The 18346-nt window shown below is 33.0% G+C and overlaps 1 protein-coding gene across 1 annotated transcript in view; it reads right to left on the bottom strand.

Moving 5' to 3' along the window:
• LOC140433998 (lachesin-like) overlaps positions 1–18346 on the bottom strand; it is a 675206-nt gene that overhangs the window by 115175 nt on the left and 541685 nt on the right. Inside the window, exon 5 of the mRNA XM_072521967.1 lies at positions 6189–6381. Coding sequence (XP_072378068.1) covers positions 6189–6381 — 193 coding nt within the window. The remainder of the gene's footprint in view (positions 1–6188; positions 6382–18346) is intronic.

Genomic DNA, 18346 nt, shown 5'->3' with positions numbered 1-18346 from the left:
ATTTTCTAACAAAAACTTGTGGCTTCTGTCTGAGTACATATATTTATATATGGAAAAACTTCATTCAACATCAACTGATGTAACGGGAGCATTTTTCAAACTAACCAAAACATTTGGTTCTAAATTAATTGTTTCCGAAATATTTCCAGCTAGAACACTGACTAGTTCAGAAAGAATATGGTATCCTTTATTTTTTTCCATAGTAGCTTCAAATTTTTTTAAAATATCTTTTCCAATATTACCTCTAACGTTCCGACAACATGACGCAAATTCTTTTATTAATGCTGTAAATTGTTAAAGCATTTGTTTTCTCAAGTTGCTGGCATGAAATAAGATGAGATTTTGGTAAGGTATCTTCTTTAAGAACACCAATCAATAAATGAGCAATATACTTTCCTGAGGAATCAGTGGTTTCGTCTACAGATATGTAAAAATAATTATCTGCAATTTCTTCCTTAATATTAATTAACACCGACGAGTATAGCCCGTTCAGATTATTTCTTCTTAGAGACCGATCACTTGGAACATTAAGTTTGCAATATTTTTTTAGAAACGAACTAAAATTTACATTTGCTAATTTTGAAAGCGGTATGTTTGCAGACACTAATGCGCAACACAAGTCTTCATTAAAAGTTTCTTGCTCATCTAATTTTTTTGAAGTAGATTGGGAACATTTAGCCATTGAAGTTTGATATTTTCCTCCTATTTTTCCTTTTTTTACAATGTGTGAAGCAGTTCTCACATGTTGGTCTATCTGAAATTTCTTCTCACATGCTATCTATAAATAAAAATAAAAACCTTTATTTTAACCCAACCTTTAAAATATAAAAATATACAAGGTGTTTTTGGTTAATCAAATAACTGGTTTGGAAAAAAAAACACTCGCTAAGTATTTTAAATGCAGTATTAATCCACAAATTAGTTTTTGTTACTAACCATTAGTACATCATATAACTTATTTTAAAATTCAACAAAAGTTTTTTTTTTGTTAATTCAATTACAATAAAAATAATTGTGTTTTAGAATAGCTGACTTCATAAAAAAAGTAAAGGTGAAAAATTTTTCTAAATACACACCATTGTATTGTACCATGGACAATTTTTTCTCACTAAAGGAAGCTATTTTTCATTTAAAAACAACCTACGAGTACTAAATTTCAAGTAAATACGTTTATTGGTTTTAAAGTTATTTTTGTTATTAACTAAAAGAATTTAATTTTTTTTTAATTTTAACACCCTGTATCTCGAAAAGTAAATAAGTTTGACCCCTCATTAACTATATCGTTTTGTTCAATTTTTCGAGAAGTATCTACAGTCAAACGTTGTAAGTGTCATTTGGAAACACCCTGTATGTATGAAATATTAGATATTTAATAGAAAATATTAGATACTTACAATTTTGCCACAGACTGAACAGTAGATTTTTCCCATATCCATAGACAGCTCTTTATAAGGTTTAATCCAAGTTGAAGCACTGGTTGTTTTAGGCATTATAAAATCACAATCTTCCTTTTTGTTACGCACAACGAGTGTTTACGCTTTGAATATCAAAACAAAAATGATTTACAAATCTGAGCATCAAATTAGAAATGTTTAGGTACCTAATTCAATAAACTGGGAGATTTTGGAAAATCCCTAAATTAGGAACAAAACTATTAGCCGTTTACCTGCTGTTAAGATTGTAGATAGATTGTAGATAAATTGTAGATAGATTTGGGGATTAGATCATAAAATGCAAATGAGCGAACCCTTAGCGATTATCCAATAACTGAATGCCTCAGTGACCGAGACTTTCTAAGAATGTTGAGGGCTACTTAAATTGATCTTCTTTGAAATTGTAAATGTTTTGTACCTGTAGAGATTACGTACTTAGATCATTTCTTGATTAAAATGACTACAAAATTTTATACAAGAATTGAAATAAATTGGTATGTTTAAAAATTTTCAAATACAGTATAAAAATCTGAACTTTTATGCACTTTATGCAAACTTTTATACAAATATGCCAAAATATAAAATATTTGCATAAAATATGCACAATATGCAAAATATGCAATATGCATATTTGCCGAAGTCTAGTCATGATAAAGTCATGTTGGACTTATTTGTAGGTGTTTATCATTATTTCAATGTAACTTAGTTTTATTTTGTGTTCATACTGTAAATATTTAGATTAATTAAAGTGGTGCGTTAATATTGTCCAGGAGTTTACTTTCAATTTTTTACTTTTTAGTTAATGTCTATATTTTCTTATTTATTTTTTCATGTAGTGTTTAATTTACACAGAAAAAAGTAAAATACAACGCGAGTATAGAAGCTTCGCTTCAATTATCACTTTGATTTTTAACAAAAATTTTGCCAAAATGCAGAATTTTTATTAATTTTTTTCAATTTCATATAATACTTTTAGTTAGATGTATTATTAAAAATCAGCATTTATCGATCTGGAATTGCGCTATGGCAACCACGGGGTCAAACTCAGCTTAAATTCTACATACGACAAAAGAGGTATTTAATCATACCGAATGAATTTTTTGCAATAAAAACACAAAATTTGAGTTCGTTTTGCTGTTGGCTTCAATTTCAATAAGTACACATTTACCACTAATGGGGGCGACATTGTAATAGGGGTCAGACGACATGTTTTGTTTGTTTGTATATTCACCGGAGCATATCAAATAATATAATGTTGAGGGTTTTTTATGCCGAATGATAAGGATCAAGCAAAAAAAGACATTATTTTCAAAAATCGTTATTGGCTCGAATATTTGAAATATGAAGTGTAAAAGAATGTGCAAACATACGTAAAATTCTGCTGGATTTTTTCATAGAATTGACCACTGCATGCATTTGCAATATTTTATACTAAATATTCATAAAAAAAATAATAACAAATACAATTAGAATACTCAGTCGATGAAAGAAGGTAAAGGGATTAATATTATTCAGAAAAAAAAAGTATGTTCAATATATTTGCTTCGATAAAAAAGTGTCCTATCTATAAAAGAGATCTCGACCTCTAGTACATTTAAAAATAATTGATAGCATAAATAAAACAGCGGCGGAGATTTTCTAAAATAAAATTTTAGAATTCTTCTGAAAATGTTTGGGTTTTATTAAAATTTTTAAACAAACCAATTTATTTTAATTCTTATCTTAAATTTTGTAGTCATTTTAATCAACAAATTATATAAGTACGTAATTTATAAACCCTCAACTTTTTTAGAAAGGATTAAAATTTCCAAGAGGCAGAACGTTTTTTTTTGCAGATTGTAAATCATTTTGGTTAAGATTAACAGGTTAAATACTTGGAAATCATACTAGACGACAAAATGGCATTCAGACACCACATGCAAAACGCGTGTCGGAAGGAGGAAGAGAGGACCTCGACCCTTAATAAGATATTACCGAATATAGGAGGCTTTGGGTCACACAAACGATTTGTTATCCTACAATAAATCATGACCATCTTACTATCTGGAGTCCCAGTGTGGTATGAGATCCTCAACAAAGCGAAATATAAAGAAATATGCTTCTTATGATCAGGGTATGCAGAGCGTACTGGACCGTATTAACCATTGCCTTACAAGTACCGGTGCTGTACCGGTGCATATCCTGGCTAATCAAAGAGTTCGGATGCACCAAAGGGACAACGGAGCTTTATGTTCAGGAACATAAGAAAGAAAAAGGAGTTTGGAAATCTGGCAGGACCAATGGTCAAGAGAAATAGACAAGGTTGCCTAGACGATGGCCCTTATTCCAGATGTAGTAAGGTGGTATGAGTGTAAACACAGATGTGTTAACTACTACTTCACCCAATTTATGATGGGGCATGGATCTTTCCGGTCTTATACATATAGAATAAAGAAGACCGAGGACAATCTGTGTCCCGAGTGAGAAGTGGTGGATGACGCGCATCATGTAGTATTCGTATGCCCTGCATAAAATGTAGGGAGAACCTTGCTGTAGCTGAGCCTGGGGTCACCTCTAGGCGAGCCACATGAAGTAATGAATAAAGCAATTAAAAACAAAAGAATCTTTGACTTGATCATTGGTTTTGTGACAGAAACCATAAAACACAAGGAAAAAAAAAGAGGAGACTGCAACAAATATGAACTGTTTATTGTAGTGTGTCGTATCTGTCGGCGTCAGTGGCGTGAGCCACTATTCAGCTTCCACTACTGACGCCGAAACCGAATTCTTTAAGAACTTAACTACATTACAGAAATCAATTTAGGTAGGTGTTGTTTTGTTTTGTTTTGTTTCTACTTGTATCTAGTGTACGGTGTGTTACAGCCTATTACTAAGTAATGGGCTGATGTAGATGGAGAAATGAAATGGATCACCCCCTGAGGGTGGAATATGAATGTCTAGAGTAGCTTGTATCTTATTACGTTTTTTCTTTATTACATTTTGTCTTTATTATTTACGAATGTAATTATTACGTTTTTTTCTGCATTAATCAACCCTGTATTTAGATCTTTGCTATAAAAATTTTGTTATCAATCATTTTCAAATGTACTATAGAACAATATTCTAAGAACCAGACATAAATTTTAATGATGAATGAGAGAATTTGAAAACATGTATTGAAGAAGTAGGTTAGATGATCCTAGGCAAGGGAAAGAAAAAATAAGGAAGCAAAGCTTGCGACAATCAAATCAACAAGTAATAATAAGTGAATCAACAGTTATTTAGAAGAAAGAGAAAAGCTCGGGACTAAGCACAAACCAACACACATGATTCAACAAAAAGATAGAAGTATATCCGTTTTACGCAGATTTGAAGAGATATGGTGTAATTTGAATGTCTAAATTTTGGTTAAAAAAAAAAAAATAAGAAGATAAAGAATAAATGTTATTTTTGTAAATACAATCGGATGCAAAAAAACGCAACAAAAAAAATTTTGGTCAAATTCTAAGTATTTCAGTTTTTTTTAGCCCTATTTTGATGATTTTTTTAGCACACTGTGTAAAAATTTATGGATTTTAATTTAGAATAGTGAGTTTTTTAATTGTATTTGACTTATTATACGGTTTTAATCGAAAGGTGGTTTTTTATCCCAACTTTGAAACATCCTGTGGAATAACTCCGTTAGCGGATTTTCGTAAAACCTTGTTTTTCGGTTGCAACCATGTCTTTTAAATATTATGTTTTTTAAAATCCGTAAACTTATTTTCAAAACAAAAATCAGATTTTTGCTATATGTGCCTTCTAAGAATTACAAGGCAAAACAGACGTTGATATAGATGTTTGTTGAAAATTAGTTTACGGATTTTAATATCAGATGTCGCTATTTGCGTCCATACGAAACCATGTTAGAGTTGCTTCCTAAGACAGAAGAGATTTATTATCATGTTGTGAACGACTATTCACAGTCGCTCTGAAGAGCCCTTTTAGTGCGAAATACGTATAAACGGATACACAGATGCACCATACGTGAAATCAAATCTTAACTGTCTTTTTCCTCCTATTATGTTTTTGTTTCATGTGAACATATGGATTGGTTTATTTTTATGAGCGAAATGACTTTGCCACCCACAATTTACGACTTTTCCTATTATTAAAATTATCTTTTGTATTAATTTGTAATACGACGATGGGGCTTTGGTGACTGATATCGAAGGAATGTCATATAGATATCTTAAAAGCACTGTATTTAAATAATGATTAAAAGCAACAACATAATCTTGGTTTTAAGGAACAATAGCAAAATATAAAAAAAAAACTCAAATGTAACTTAACCTAAGTACGCAAATAAAGACAAACTACTAAAAAATGACTTGTTGTTTCAACGTTAGGATAATAAAGCCACGTTTTAATTACCCCGTACAATAAGTTAAATATAAAATTTTATCAAAAAACTGACTATACCAAATTAAATTTATAAATTTATACCTACAGAGTGTGCTAAAAAAATCATCAAAATAGGGCTAAAAATAAAAAAAAAATTAAAAGCTTTGAATTTGACCAAAATTTTTTCCGTTCCATTTTTTTTGCATCTGAGTATTTATTATATATTGTAGATATATATGCATATAAATGCACATAATATCTGCTTTAAATGCAAATCGTATATTATCAAGACATTTAAAACACAGCACAATAACATTTAAAATTATCAATTTTGCGTAGGAAATTTCTCATTTCTTAATAAAACCATGTCACGATACATAAATCATAACCTACCTGTCGTTTTCAGTCCTGTGGGTTCCTTAATAACAATATCATGGCCGTCTTCTCTTCGCCACTGCACGTGAGGGTCTGGGTGTCCCCGAGCTCGACAAGTCAACTTAACGGTTCCGCCTTCCGGGACCATCACGTCCCCCGAAGTGTCTTCCGGAATAAAATCCGGGGGCACAGACACATCCAGGTATCCGACCTGAAAGAATAAATATACTTAGAATGGTGGAATTTCTTTTTTAAGAGCTGGGTTTTATCTTGTACGTTTTATGATGTATGAAAATAAGAGGATTTTTTGATGGGCTTGAGTGGATGTTAAGATCCTTGTGGGGTGGGCGATTTTATGTGTAAAAACATTTTTATGGATTATTCATGACAACTTAATAAAAATTGGTTTTCATAATAAATATGCTATAAAAGGTTATAATCAAATATATTATTTTTGTATACAATATTCTTTTAAACCGTTTTTAGCAATTAAAAAAATTTATATCGATGTGGGTGTAAATAATATTACTATAGGTATATTAAATTTCCTTTCCCCAATTTCCTCCTACAACATGTAGCAGACCAAAGGTCTGCTAGATATAGGTTATATAACAATATAAGGTTTTATAACAATAAAACACTGAAGTTCTCAAAATACAAACTAATGTTTGTATTTTGAGAACGATTTCCACGAAGTGGAAATTTAAACGTCAATAAAATTAATTTAAATTTTAATTGTGGCTTATTCCCATTTAAATAGTAATTACTGTTTAACAGTTATTTAATAGTTTTACATCTGTATCTATATCATTGTTAAAAAGTAATTTATCGGTTTTTCCCTTAACAGTGGTTCTAAAAAGATCCCAGTTTGCTTGAGTGATTTTCCGTTTTGTTATAATTGTTCTGTGTTCTGTGTATGAAACTTCCTGTTTGGATGTGAAAGTATGTATTAATTACTAAATTTAGTAAGTTTATATTTACGTGTTTTTGGAGCTCCACATAGTATTATGTGTATTAAAGTCACCTACTTAAATAAAAGGTGTAGGAAGCTGAGAAGTTAAATCATCAAGATAGGAACTTTCAAGATTAAACAATAGTTTGGAGGGATGTATATGCAACAAATTGTAATTTTGTAAGGACACCAAGCTGTAACGGCTATAGCTTCGATGTTTGTGTTTAGCGGAAATTCTTTATGGGAAATATCAGTGGAAACAAAAATTGATGCTCCGCCACTGGCACGAAGTTGGGTAGTTCGAATATAGTGGTAACTAGTAAAATTTTTAAGTTGTCCGAAATACTTATCAGTGAAATTTGCTTCTTGTAGGCATAGAAAGTCAGAAGAAGAATCAGCTATAATCTGTTCAAGGCGTGGACGACGAGAATAAAATCCGTCACAATTCCATTGTATTAGCGTGAAGGCTGAAATTAATATGTAGTGTTTGGATTTTTGCGAGGTTTGTGAACTATCAGACAGGTATTCTTTATCACAAGCATCATGGGAATTATCAAGACTGTTTATACTTTCAGAATCATCTGTTGCAGAATGTATTTTAGTTTTAATTTTTTTAATTAAGCGCGTAATTCTGATTTTTTTAGATCTTTCTTTAAAATTTGGGTTTATTGATTGCAAAGTTAGAGTGAGTGAGTTAATATCTGTTGTGAATTTGAATGCTTCTGAGACAGAATCACAGGTGCCGTAAGCGTTCTCGATAAAGGCAATTATATTATCAGGAGGGACTGTAAAACCTTCTGGATTTTGTTTATAGTCTTTGTGTATTGCTTGCTTGGAGTCAGTGGATAGACTGGAGTCGACAGAAGAACTACGTTTTTGTTTCTTTTTTTATTGGAGGGGCTAGAGGAACTAGGAACTGTTTGTTTAAAAGGAAACATAGTTTGTTCTGTTGCGGGATTTTCCCCCGATTTAAGGTTCTTATCGCTTATAGATGATATAGATGAACGTGGCCTCTTCTGTGAAAGTTAAGAAGTTAAACATAGTTTGTCTGACTTTTCAGATATTGTATCATGTTTGCAATTCTCTGGGGAGAAAGACAGATAAAATAGATTTTTTTGGGAGGGAGACGGTTCAGAATGAGATGGAAATTGTGTATTCTGTTGCTGTGACGTTGATTTGGTGGGAGGACCTAGGTCATGAGATAGAGTAGGATTTTCAGATGATAAGTTGTTATATGAAGTATTGGGATAATTAGAAGCAACATGTTCCTGATTGTTAGCATAAGAAACATTCCATCTTGTCCGTAGACAGAAACATTCTATTATCATTGCCTTCAAAAGGAATTAACAAGGAGGTGTAAAGCTCAAAATTATCAGAGGGAGGAAAAATATATACTTGACGGTGGAAGCTAAGGATTTGGGAGTATTCATTACCTAGAATGCCTGCTTTAAGGAAGGATACCGGGGAGGCTATTTGGAAACCAAGACTCTTCACTGCATTTTCGGCCAGTTTATGAAGAATTTAAGGAGAGATGTTCGAAATTAATATTCTTTTTTGTTGGGAAGACAAGTTTACGAATACTTAACATAAGGAGTTCAATTTGAACGGTTGAATGGGATTTCAGAAGTTGATTAACGAGATTTGAGTTCGCTAGATATATGCAGAACCTATCGTTAGATATTCTGGATGCAAAGAAAATATTTTTTTGGTCCAATGATGTCACCAATGGCTTTAACGTAGTCTAGAAGTTTATGGTTTTTTTTGCGTGGAGAACTGTCGCCTGTTCTTTTTTTGGAAAAAATGGTTTCGGTGTAGATTTTGCAACGGTTACGTATGAGAGAGATGTAGTTGCTGGAATGTTGTTTGTAGCAGTTTGCAACTTTAATATATTTAATATATTCAAGTTGTTGTTTGCTCTAAAAGCTGATGTTATTCCTTTCTTTTTTATGTGTTTTACACATAAAAATATATATATATGAAATATATATGAAATCTAGCAGAGGGTACTGCGTTTTTCTCTGAATTAAAAAATTCTTTTGCCTCTTATCTCATTTCTAAAAAAACAGTTTTTATTGAGCTACAGCCTTCTCAGTAACCTTTAAAAAATTACGTGCAACTAAATAAATGGCTTAAATGAACTAACAAGTACAAAAAAGGTCTATAACCTCTATAAATATGATATAACAATAAATGTACAAAATTTCTCTTTCATAAACCCCCAAAAGCAAAAGTCCATGGGGTTAAGACCTGGACTTTCGAATGGCCAAGAAATAGGTGCTTACGACCCCTTCCAATCCACCGACCAGGATACTGCTTGCAAAGGTATTCCCGGACTTTAATACTGTAATGCGGTGGAACGCCATCTTGCAGAAACCACATATTTATTTTGCCTTATTGCAATATTCACTTCTTCCAAATACTCTTGTAAATCGTTTGCCAAGAACTACAAATATTTATCATCATTTAAATTGTTGGGAAGAAATACTGGGCCTATTAGATTGTTATCCACAATTTCTGCTCAAACATTAACTTTGAAAGTCCTTTAGTGATGAGTCGTTTTTTTTTGGCGTCAGGATTTTCGTCGGCCCAAATGTGCTTATTATGATGGTTTGTTATTTCATTTCTACTGAAGGTAGCTTCGTCGGTAAACAAAATATTTCTAATAAAATTACGCAAAATCCAGTCGTTTTAGGATAATATTCAACCAATAACTCTTGAACCGTTGTTAAATGATAGGGTTTAAGCAGCTGATCCTTCAAATGCCTCAAAAACCCTTATGCGAGGAACATTTAGTTGAGCAGCTATTACCCTTGTACTTGCTCCAGGGACTTCTTCAATGATTTCTAAAATGTCTTCATCAGTTGCAGCCATTATTGGACGACCACTATTGCCAGCAACTTGCGGTTAGAATCTACCCGTTTCCCGTAAACGACGATCAATGGTTAGAAATAATCGTCTATCAGGTGTATTTCGATTGGGGTATTTTACTGCATAACCCCTTGCGGCTGCTGCACTATTTCCTTGACATTCACCTACGATATTCCCGATAGTTTATTAAAATTATAATTTAATCTGATCTAACTTACCCAAAGTAAAATGCATATCTGCCATTTCCTGAAATGTGTAGGCCATTGTAATATCAAAATTTTTAATATTAATCTTATTCACACAATAAATGATAGCTTCAAATTATTGACTATTATTGATGGAACTGTTTGTAATTATTATATCCGTAGAAACTAATTGTAATTTTATGGCCAACTAGGAAAAAACTAGTTTTTCGAAAAAGTGATAAGAGGCAAAAAAGTTTTAAAAATAATGTGTTAAACTAATGATGCCACAAAATTCGTTTGATTTGTACGTACTCAAAAGTTTGGGGGGATTTAAGGCTGCACACCCCCCTTAAAATTTTTCTGTGAGCTTAGATTTTGTTGTTTCTTTTATATGAAAAATGCTTTCAGAACAAGAAAGTAACGTGTTCATTTTTATTACAAAATGTCAAGTAGTTTAGGAGATAATGCAAAAAAAAAACAATTTTTATTTTGTAACTTCAAAGGGCTGTAACTTTTTTTGTGTACACTTTTGTACTAAGGTAAGTTGGATTCAATCAATTTATTTTTGTCTCCGGAATGCGTGATTTAATTTATGACATACCTTTTTGAAACACCCTGTATATTCATATTAAAAATTTAAAAAACAGTTACTAAAATTATCAGCCTCATCATGATGTTAAATTCGTATGTGTTAAGGGACATTCAAATATATTGGATAATGTATAGCGGATTTAATAGCCAAAAATCCATCAAAACATTCACTTATACTGATTTAAAAATTTAACACAAGTGATCTCATTGCATATGTGAAACAGCATATTAAATTTAAATAGGATAGACTTTCGATTCAGCTCGGTGAAACTGCAGGCACTAATTTTATTTAAATTACAACCAACAGTAGCTGCAAACCAATTTTACAATGTTGTTACACTAAGTAGAAATAAAGTATCGACTATCCTAAGATGAACAGTAGATCATGGATGTTTTCCGAACCATCTACATAAAATCTGAGTTCTCCCAACAGACAGATGTGAGTGTGGAACTAGCATAGCTGATCTAAATCACAAATTCTTTAACTATCCCTTACATCTCAATAAAAGTACGCGGTTTGCTGAAAGCAGGTATAAAAACGCCATTAAACTTAAATGTACTATTAAGTGAAGATAATACAAAAATTTTTGAACTAATTATGGTATTTCTACAAAAAATTAAATCAAAGGTGTAAATGAAAAATTGATCATTCGAACGGATATTTCCTTTGTATGTGTACCTATTTGTTGCCTACTTATCTAACAGTGGTTTATGTATTCTCTATTACAATGAATAATAACAGACAAAAAGCAAATTATTCAAGATGTCACTGTACTTAATAAACTATCAGTAGGAAGCGACCACAGACCAGTAAGAGCTAGAATAACGATAAACCTACAAAAAGAAAGAGCAAAGATGATAAACAGTGGCAAACGCATAGTTTGGAATTCACCAAATCAGCCAGAAGCGTACATAAAAAATATAGCAGAAACTTTACAGAGTAATAATCCCAAACCTCTAAGTATCGACGATCATAATAAATTAATTACAGACTCGGTTAGAAACGCACAACTCAAATTTTGCAAGAAAAATTACACCAAAAGTGAAAAGATTAGCAAAGACACAAAAGCTCTCATGGAAATACGACGAAACCTAAGCGAGAAAGAAAAGGGAAACAAAGAAGAATATAGAAAACTAAATAAAAGAATTTCAGCGGATATTAGAAGAGATATAAGAAGATATAATACTAATGTAATTACTCAAACAGTAGAAAAGAACAAAGGTTTAAAGATAATGAAAAGAGAACTCACACAAAGTAAAAAAGAAATATACAAGCTAGAAGATAAAGACGGAAAGGCAACAACAGATAAACAAAACATTCTGAAAATAACTAGAGAGTTTTATAAAGACCTCTATACCAGCCAAAGACCACAAGAAAATTTACCGACACGAGTAAAGACTCTCATAAATCAGGGATCGGAAATACTTTTACCCATTACTGTGTCAGAAGTAAGATCAGCTTTAAAGGAAATGAAGAACCATTGATCGCCTGGTGACGATGGACTCGTTATTGAGGCAATAAAAGCAGGAGGAGAAATTCTATTAAAATCAGTAAGCGAACTGTTTAATAAATGCTTACATGCGGGTACGATTCCTAAAGACTGGAACAATGCAGTGATAGTCTTGTTACACAAAAAAGGTGATATTACTAAATTAGAAAATTATAGACCCATCAGCCTCTTGACACATATGTATAAACTCTTTATGAAAATCTTAACAAAGAGACTAACACCTAAACTTGATTTCTATCAGCCCAAAGAACAGGCAGGCTTTAGGAGAGGATATGGCACAAATGACCATTTGCACACCATAAAGATCTTAATTGAAAAATGCATCGAGTACAACATACCACTGGTTCTTGCATTTGTCGATTACGAGAAGGCTTTTGATACTGTAGAGTTTGAAACCGTACTGGAAGCCCTAAATCAAAGCCGAATAGATTACAGGTACACGTCACTAATCAAAAACATCTACGAGAACGCTACATCAAGTATACGACTACACGAAGACACAGAAAAATTCAGCTTAGGTGGAGGAGTAAGATAAGGAGACAATATTTCACCAAAATTGTTCACGGCAGCTCTAGAGTCAATATTTAAGAACACTCAATGGCAAGATATGGGCATCAATATAGATGGAGAAAGATTAAATCATTTGAGGTTTGCAGATGATGTCGTATTAATCGCAGATAACTTACAGGATACAGTTTCTATGCTACATTCGCTTAAAAGTCTGTCTGAAAGAGCAGGATTAAAGATAAACTTTGAGAAAACTAAACTTATGACAAATCTCGTAATGAGTGGAAATATAACTATCGACAATAATACTATACAACAAACAGACACTTACAAATATCTGGGACACGAGATCAAAATAAACAGAGACAATCAAACAAATGAAATACAGAGGCGAATAGGCCTGACATGGGCAGCATTTGGCAAACTAAGCCATATTCTAAAAAGTTCAATTCCCATGTGTCTCAAGCGAAAAGTTTATAACCAATGTGTTTTGCCTGTACAAACTTATGGAGCAGAGACTTTAACACTCACGCAGAAATCTGCGAATAAACTAAGAGTTACACAACGAGCCATGGAACGTGCAATGCTGAATGTGAGCCTCCGAGACCACATAACAAACCGACAAATCAGGCAAAGATCAGGAGTTCAAGACGTCATCGAAAGAACCACGAGACTTAAGTGGAACTGGGCAGGACACTTAGCCAGAACACAAGATGGACGATGGACAAGACGAATTATGGAATGGAGGCCCAGAAATTATAAAAGAAGCCGAGGACGACCACCGACTAGATGGACCGACGACATAAAAAGAGTAGCGGGAAACTGGCTACAAGCGGCCCAGTGTAGAGAACACTGGAAAGAACTGAGGGAGGCCTATGTCCAGCAGTGGACGGGATTGGCTGATTGATGATTATAATGAAGTCGCTCTGATGAACCACTGAGCACAAAAAGTGTCTTGTGTGTAACCAAGGCTAAAATAAAAAAAATAATAACAAACGTGTCGTTTATAACGTTAGAACTTTCCAGAGACTTTTTTATTTTACTTAAAATAAACTTAGTGTCTATGTGTAGGGTATTTGAAGGTCATAGTCGACTTTATATTGCCACCAGTCAGTCTGTTGTTTTGTTTTTTTTTTCTCCACAATACTTTCAGTTTATTTTCTGTGTATAAAAAGTAATATATTCCCTAATTGCTATTTATTATTAACTTATTACTAAAAACAGCTGCATAAATCTAGTCAACACATATCAAATCCTAACTATCGCGTTTTTCGCCGCCCACAGTGCAATTTCCCACTTTTCCGAGTAATTAACGAATGTACTCATGCAAAATAAACTGCGTAAAATATGTGACAAAAGACAGTCCCTTTGGTATATCCCATCCGGCGAAATAATAGATGTCGGTGGTATTTGTACAGTAGCTAATTTATGGCTGGAGTCGATTATCGAAGTTTAGCGGTCAACTAGCAGTGTGCGTTGGTTTGCGCGGGCGAACGTCCCGTTCGTTGGCGTCGAGCGTCAAGTTTTCAAAACGTGTGCTCCCTTTCATTAACTTACTGACAATGGCTTCGAGTCTCAGGAGAAATACGATGCTTCCTAAATCACGTCTTCATTTGGTCTAATTCCTCTTACAATTATTTGTTCTATGATGTAACATATGGCGATTTAGGCAAGTTCAGCAGCTGTAACTAAAATATTGAGATTAAATATTGATATCTGAGATTCTACTATCCATACAGGTTTTCCACGTTCACTAAAACTTTTAGAGCATTCCATAATGTTTTGCTTGCAATTAGTTATTAAAAAATGAAAGTAAAAATAAATTTAAAGTTTCTTAAACTCAAGTTGGTTTTCCCAGAAATTATAATCCCCTGCTCGGGAACTAGTTGAGTGGTGTCATTAAAGTACTGTAATTAGCATCGGTAGCAAGTATACTATCACAAACTCGCCTCGGTCGAATTGTGGTAGAGCAATAGGTCCAATATCAGTGTTATTTCTTAAAGTTAACTTAACACTTTGTGATATAGAGTTGTTTAAAGCTAGACGATTAATAAAAAACATTTGAATAAGCTTTTTTTTTTAATATTTGGTAATCAAGAGCGTCACATTAATTGCCTAATGAGCCACACTCTTAAAATTTACCTAAGAATACTTCACAGAATTAGACGCAAATGCGAAGAAAATCGAAGATCTCGAAGATACCCAATTTGGGTTTAGAACTGCTATGGGAACCAGGGAGGCACTTTTTGCGCTTAACATCCTATTACAAAAATGCCGTGACCAAAGAAAAGATGTATTTTCATGTTTCGTGGACTTTGAAAAGGTATTCGATAAAGTACAGCATGTAAAATTAATGCAAATACTAAAAAATATTGGAATAGATAACAAGGATATTCATGTCAATAAAAATTTGTACTGGAATCAAACTGCTATCGTAAAAATTGGAGATTGGAAAGTCATACAAGGTTGCATTTTGTCGCCAAAATTGTTCAATGTTTACTCAAACCAGTTATTTAAAAAGGCATTTATGAGACAACCGTATGGAATAAATATCAACGGGGAACTACTTAATGTGATTAGATATGCAGAGGATACAGTAATTCTGTCAGATAATATTGAAGGTCTCCAAATTCTGCTTGTGAATTTTTTTAAAGTGTTATAAAAGTCTTAAAAGAGTTAGATATCCATATGTCAGAAACTTCATTAAAAAGAGTTCTTAAAAAATGCAATTTAGATGCAGAAAAACGCAAAATGATCATCAAATTTTGGTGGAAAAAATGGAAATAAGAACTTTAAGAGTAAAATATTTGAGACAGATAAAATATTTCAGAAGGCAAAATAGACCAATTGTTTATTTAAATGAAACATATTATATACACAGCGGATATACTTCCTCGAAAAATTGGACAGACGATTCCACAAGGTATACCGACAAAAGGACGCGGAAAAAAGGACGCGCGAAAAAAGAACGCGTGGAAAAAAGGACGCGTGGAAAAAAGGACGCATATTATTAATGAAATACTATAAATAGTTTATTTTAATTGACAATAACAATTACCCCCGTTTATCCCCTATATATAATTACAGAAAATGATTCTACCTAACCTAAAATCGGTTACGGTAAAAGTAAAAAGTGAAAAATATTTATATGATAAAAACTTGCCTTCACACTTTATCCAGTCTTAGGACTGGCAGCAGAAGCTGGCGTGTTTACAAGTTTTTTTTTAATTTTTTGCTTTTTTTGGAATTTTTTTGTCATTTTATTTTTTTTGTTTTATTTTTGATATTGATTTTTTTTGTATTTTTTCATGTTTGCAACTGAAAATTGTGAGCAATGCCTCTCAAATATTCTAAAGTTGGCCTGTCAGCATAATCGGCAACAATAGCCCTTATCCTGTTTGCTGTATCTTGATATTTTCTTTTGCGTGGAGGTACATTGCCCGAAATGTACTGCTCTATTTTCAAAACATTTAAATCATATTCTATTTTTAGAGAATTAATAAATTTCCAAATATTCGGATGTGCACTATTGAGAAGAGAAGAAAAGCTGTTGTGCCATCCGTCGACAGCATTATTAGTTCGAGGTATATCTTGGTCTGCCAAATCGTAACAATTCCATACACTTGCTGGAAAAAGGGGTTGTCTTCGATTTCCTCTTCTAGCTAATCTCCCTATCCAAGTGTCTTCAAAGTAATTAATCAGCGGCACTAGTAGTTCTTCATTTTGTGTATACAAATCGCTATTGAGCAACTCCTCGTACACTCTGACTACATGGTTGTCTGGAACAAACGCAAGAGCTGTCAATTGTCTTAGGTGAAGGCCGAAGTCAGGATTCTCAATATATCTACGTTGCAATCCGGCACTTTGAATATGGCGCCACATACACTGCGAGAAATGAAAAAAACATCCGCGGATTCTCACATTTGGGAACTCAGTTTGTGCAGCATTCATTGCCGCTCTTTCAAAGTCCATCATTATTGTTAGAGGGCGCAAGGCCGGATTCAACACCTTTAGTTGCTGAAAAACACGTGTATAAGTCTCTTGTGTTTTGTTCGTTAGAAGTGCAAATACAGTCGGGATTACATTACTGTATCGCACTCCATGAATTGTGTATATTTGAGAAAACAATGGTGGTGCTGAGTTAAATGTTCCATCGGCATACCAATGATCGCATTGTTCCATAAATCTTAAATTTTTTTGTGTTGAAAATAACAAAATACGTTCTTCTTCTGGCCCGCTATCAAATAATAGAAATAGCTCACCGCCTGTAGTTGTTTTATATTCTTCAGGAAGCACAAGTTCTTCTAAATTTCTCGGATTTGCGGGCGTACCTCCTAGCTCGTTCCGAACTCTTTGCACAGTTTTTTTTAACGACGACACTGATGAAAGTTGTGCCGTAGCAGCTAAGGAAAGTCCTTGAGAAATTTCACTTACTACACCTTGGGTGGAGTGTTCCAGTTGTTGTGCAACTTCTTTCATCCGGTTACAAGCTTCTTTTGCTTCAATCTTTGCTGTGTCTGCAACGTGATTATGTTCTGTGGATTTTGTAATTTCATCCACAACGGTATGCACTCTTCCTGTACATTTGCCCTTATTATAAGTAGCACACTTCCAAATTGTCTTTTCACCAATCACTCGCTCTTTTTTATGGAGAAATCCATTATAAAGTAACAAGTTGTTGCCTTTTTGGCTTTTCACAAACGCTAACACCATCTTAACAGACTGATATCAATTTGTAAAATGTTTTCTTGTTAAGAACAGAATAAATTACCTACCGCGACAAGTTTCCCCTATATAAACAATTTGGTTAATGATGTTTTGTTATATCGGACCTTTTGTAATATTCATTTCTTAAAAACAATTATCAAACAATTAGAAAGTTTTATTTTCTTACTAATCGTTTCTATTTACATTCTTAACATTACCTGCGGAATTTACCAACATTCCGGTTCGCGTTAAACCCTCATTAGACCCCTTACTGGGCTGTTACTTGGGTTTTTCTAATCCCATACATAATTCTGATAATATGGAATCTAACCTGTTTCAATACCAGAAATCTTGAATCAACATTATATTAGTATTTATTATTTTACTTAAGATATTTTAGTCCTAAGCCTCGATAAAATGTGAAGGCAAGTTTTTTTCATATAATTATTTTTCACTTTTTACTCTTACCGTAACCGATTTTAGGTTAGGTAAAATCATTTTCTGTAATAACATATGGGGATAAAAAGGGGGTAATGGCTAATGTCAATTAAAATAAACTATTTATAGTAATTCATTATTAATATGCGTCCTTTTTTCCACGCGTCATTTTTTCGCGCGTCCTTTTTTCGCGCGTCCTTTTTTCCGCGTTCTTTGGTCTCGCGTCCTGTTTTCCGCGTCCTTTTGTCGTAGATTCATTCCACAAAAGGTTTATGTTCTGTTATTTCTAAAGGTCAAAGGCTTATAATAGTTCACGTTGGGGGAGAAATGGGGTTTATTAAAAATAGTTTGTTGATATTTAAATCAGAGATCACATCTGGAGATTATTATTCCGAAATGAATTCGGTAAATTACGAG

This window comes from Diabrotica undecimpunctata, chromosome 2 (genome assembly GCF_040954645.1).
Source record: "Diabrotica undecimpunctata isolate CICGRU chromosome 2, icDiaUnde3, whole genome shotgun sequence".
Lineage (NCBI taxonomy): Eukaryota > Metazoa > Arthropoda > Insecta > Coleoptera > Chrysomelidae > Diabrotica > Diabrotica undecimpunctata.
Note: the sequence above shows the minus strand (reverse complement) of the source record. Positions and strands in the feature narration are given on the sequence as shown.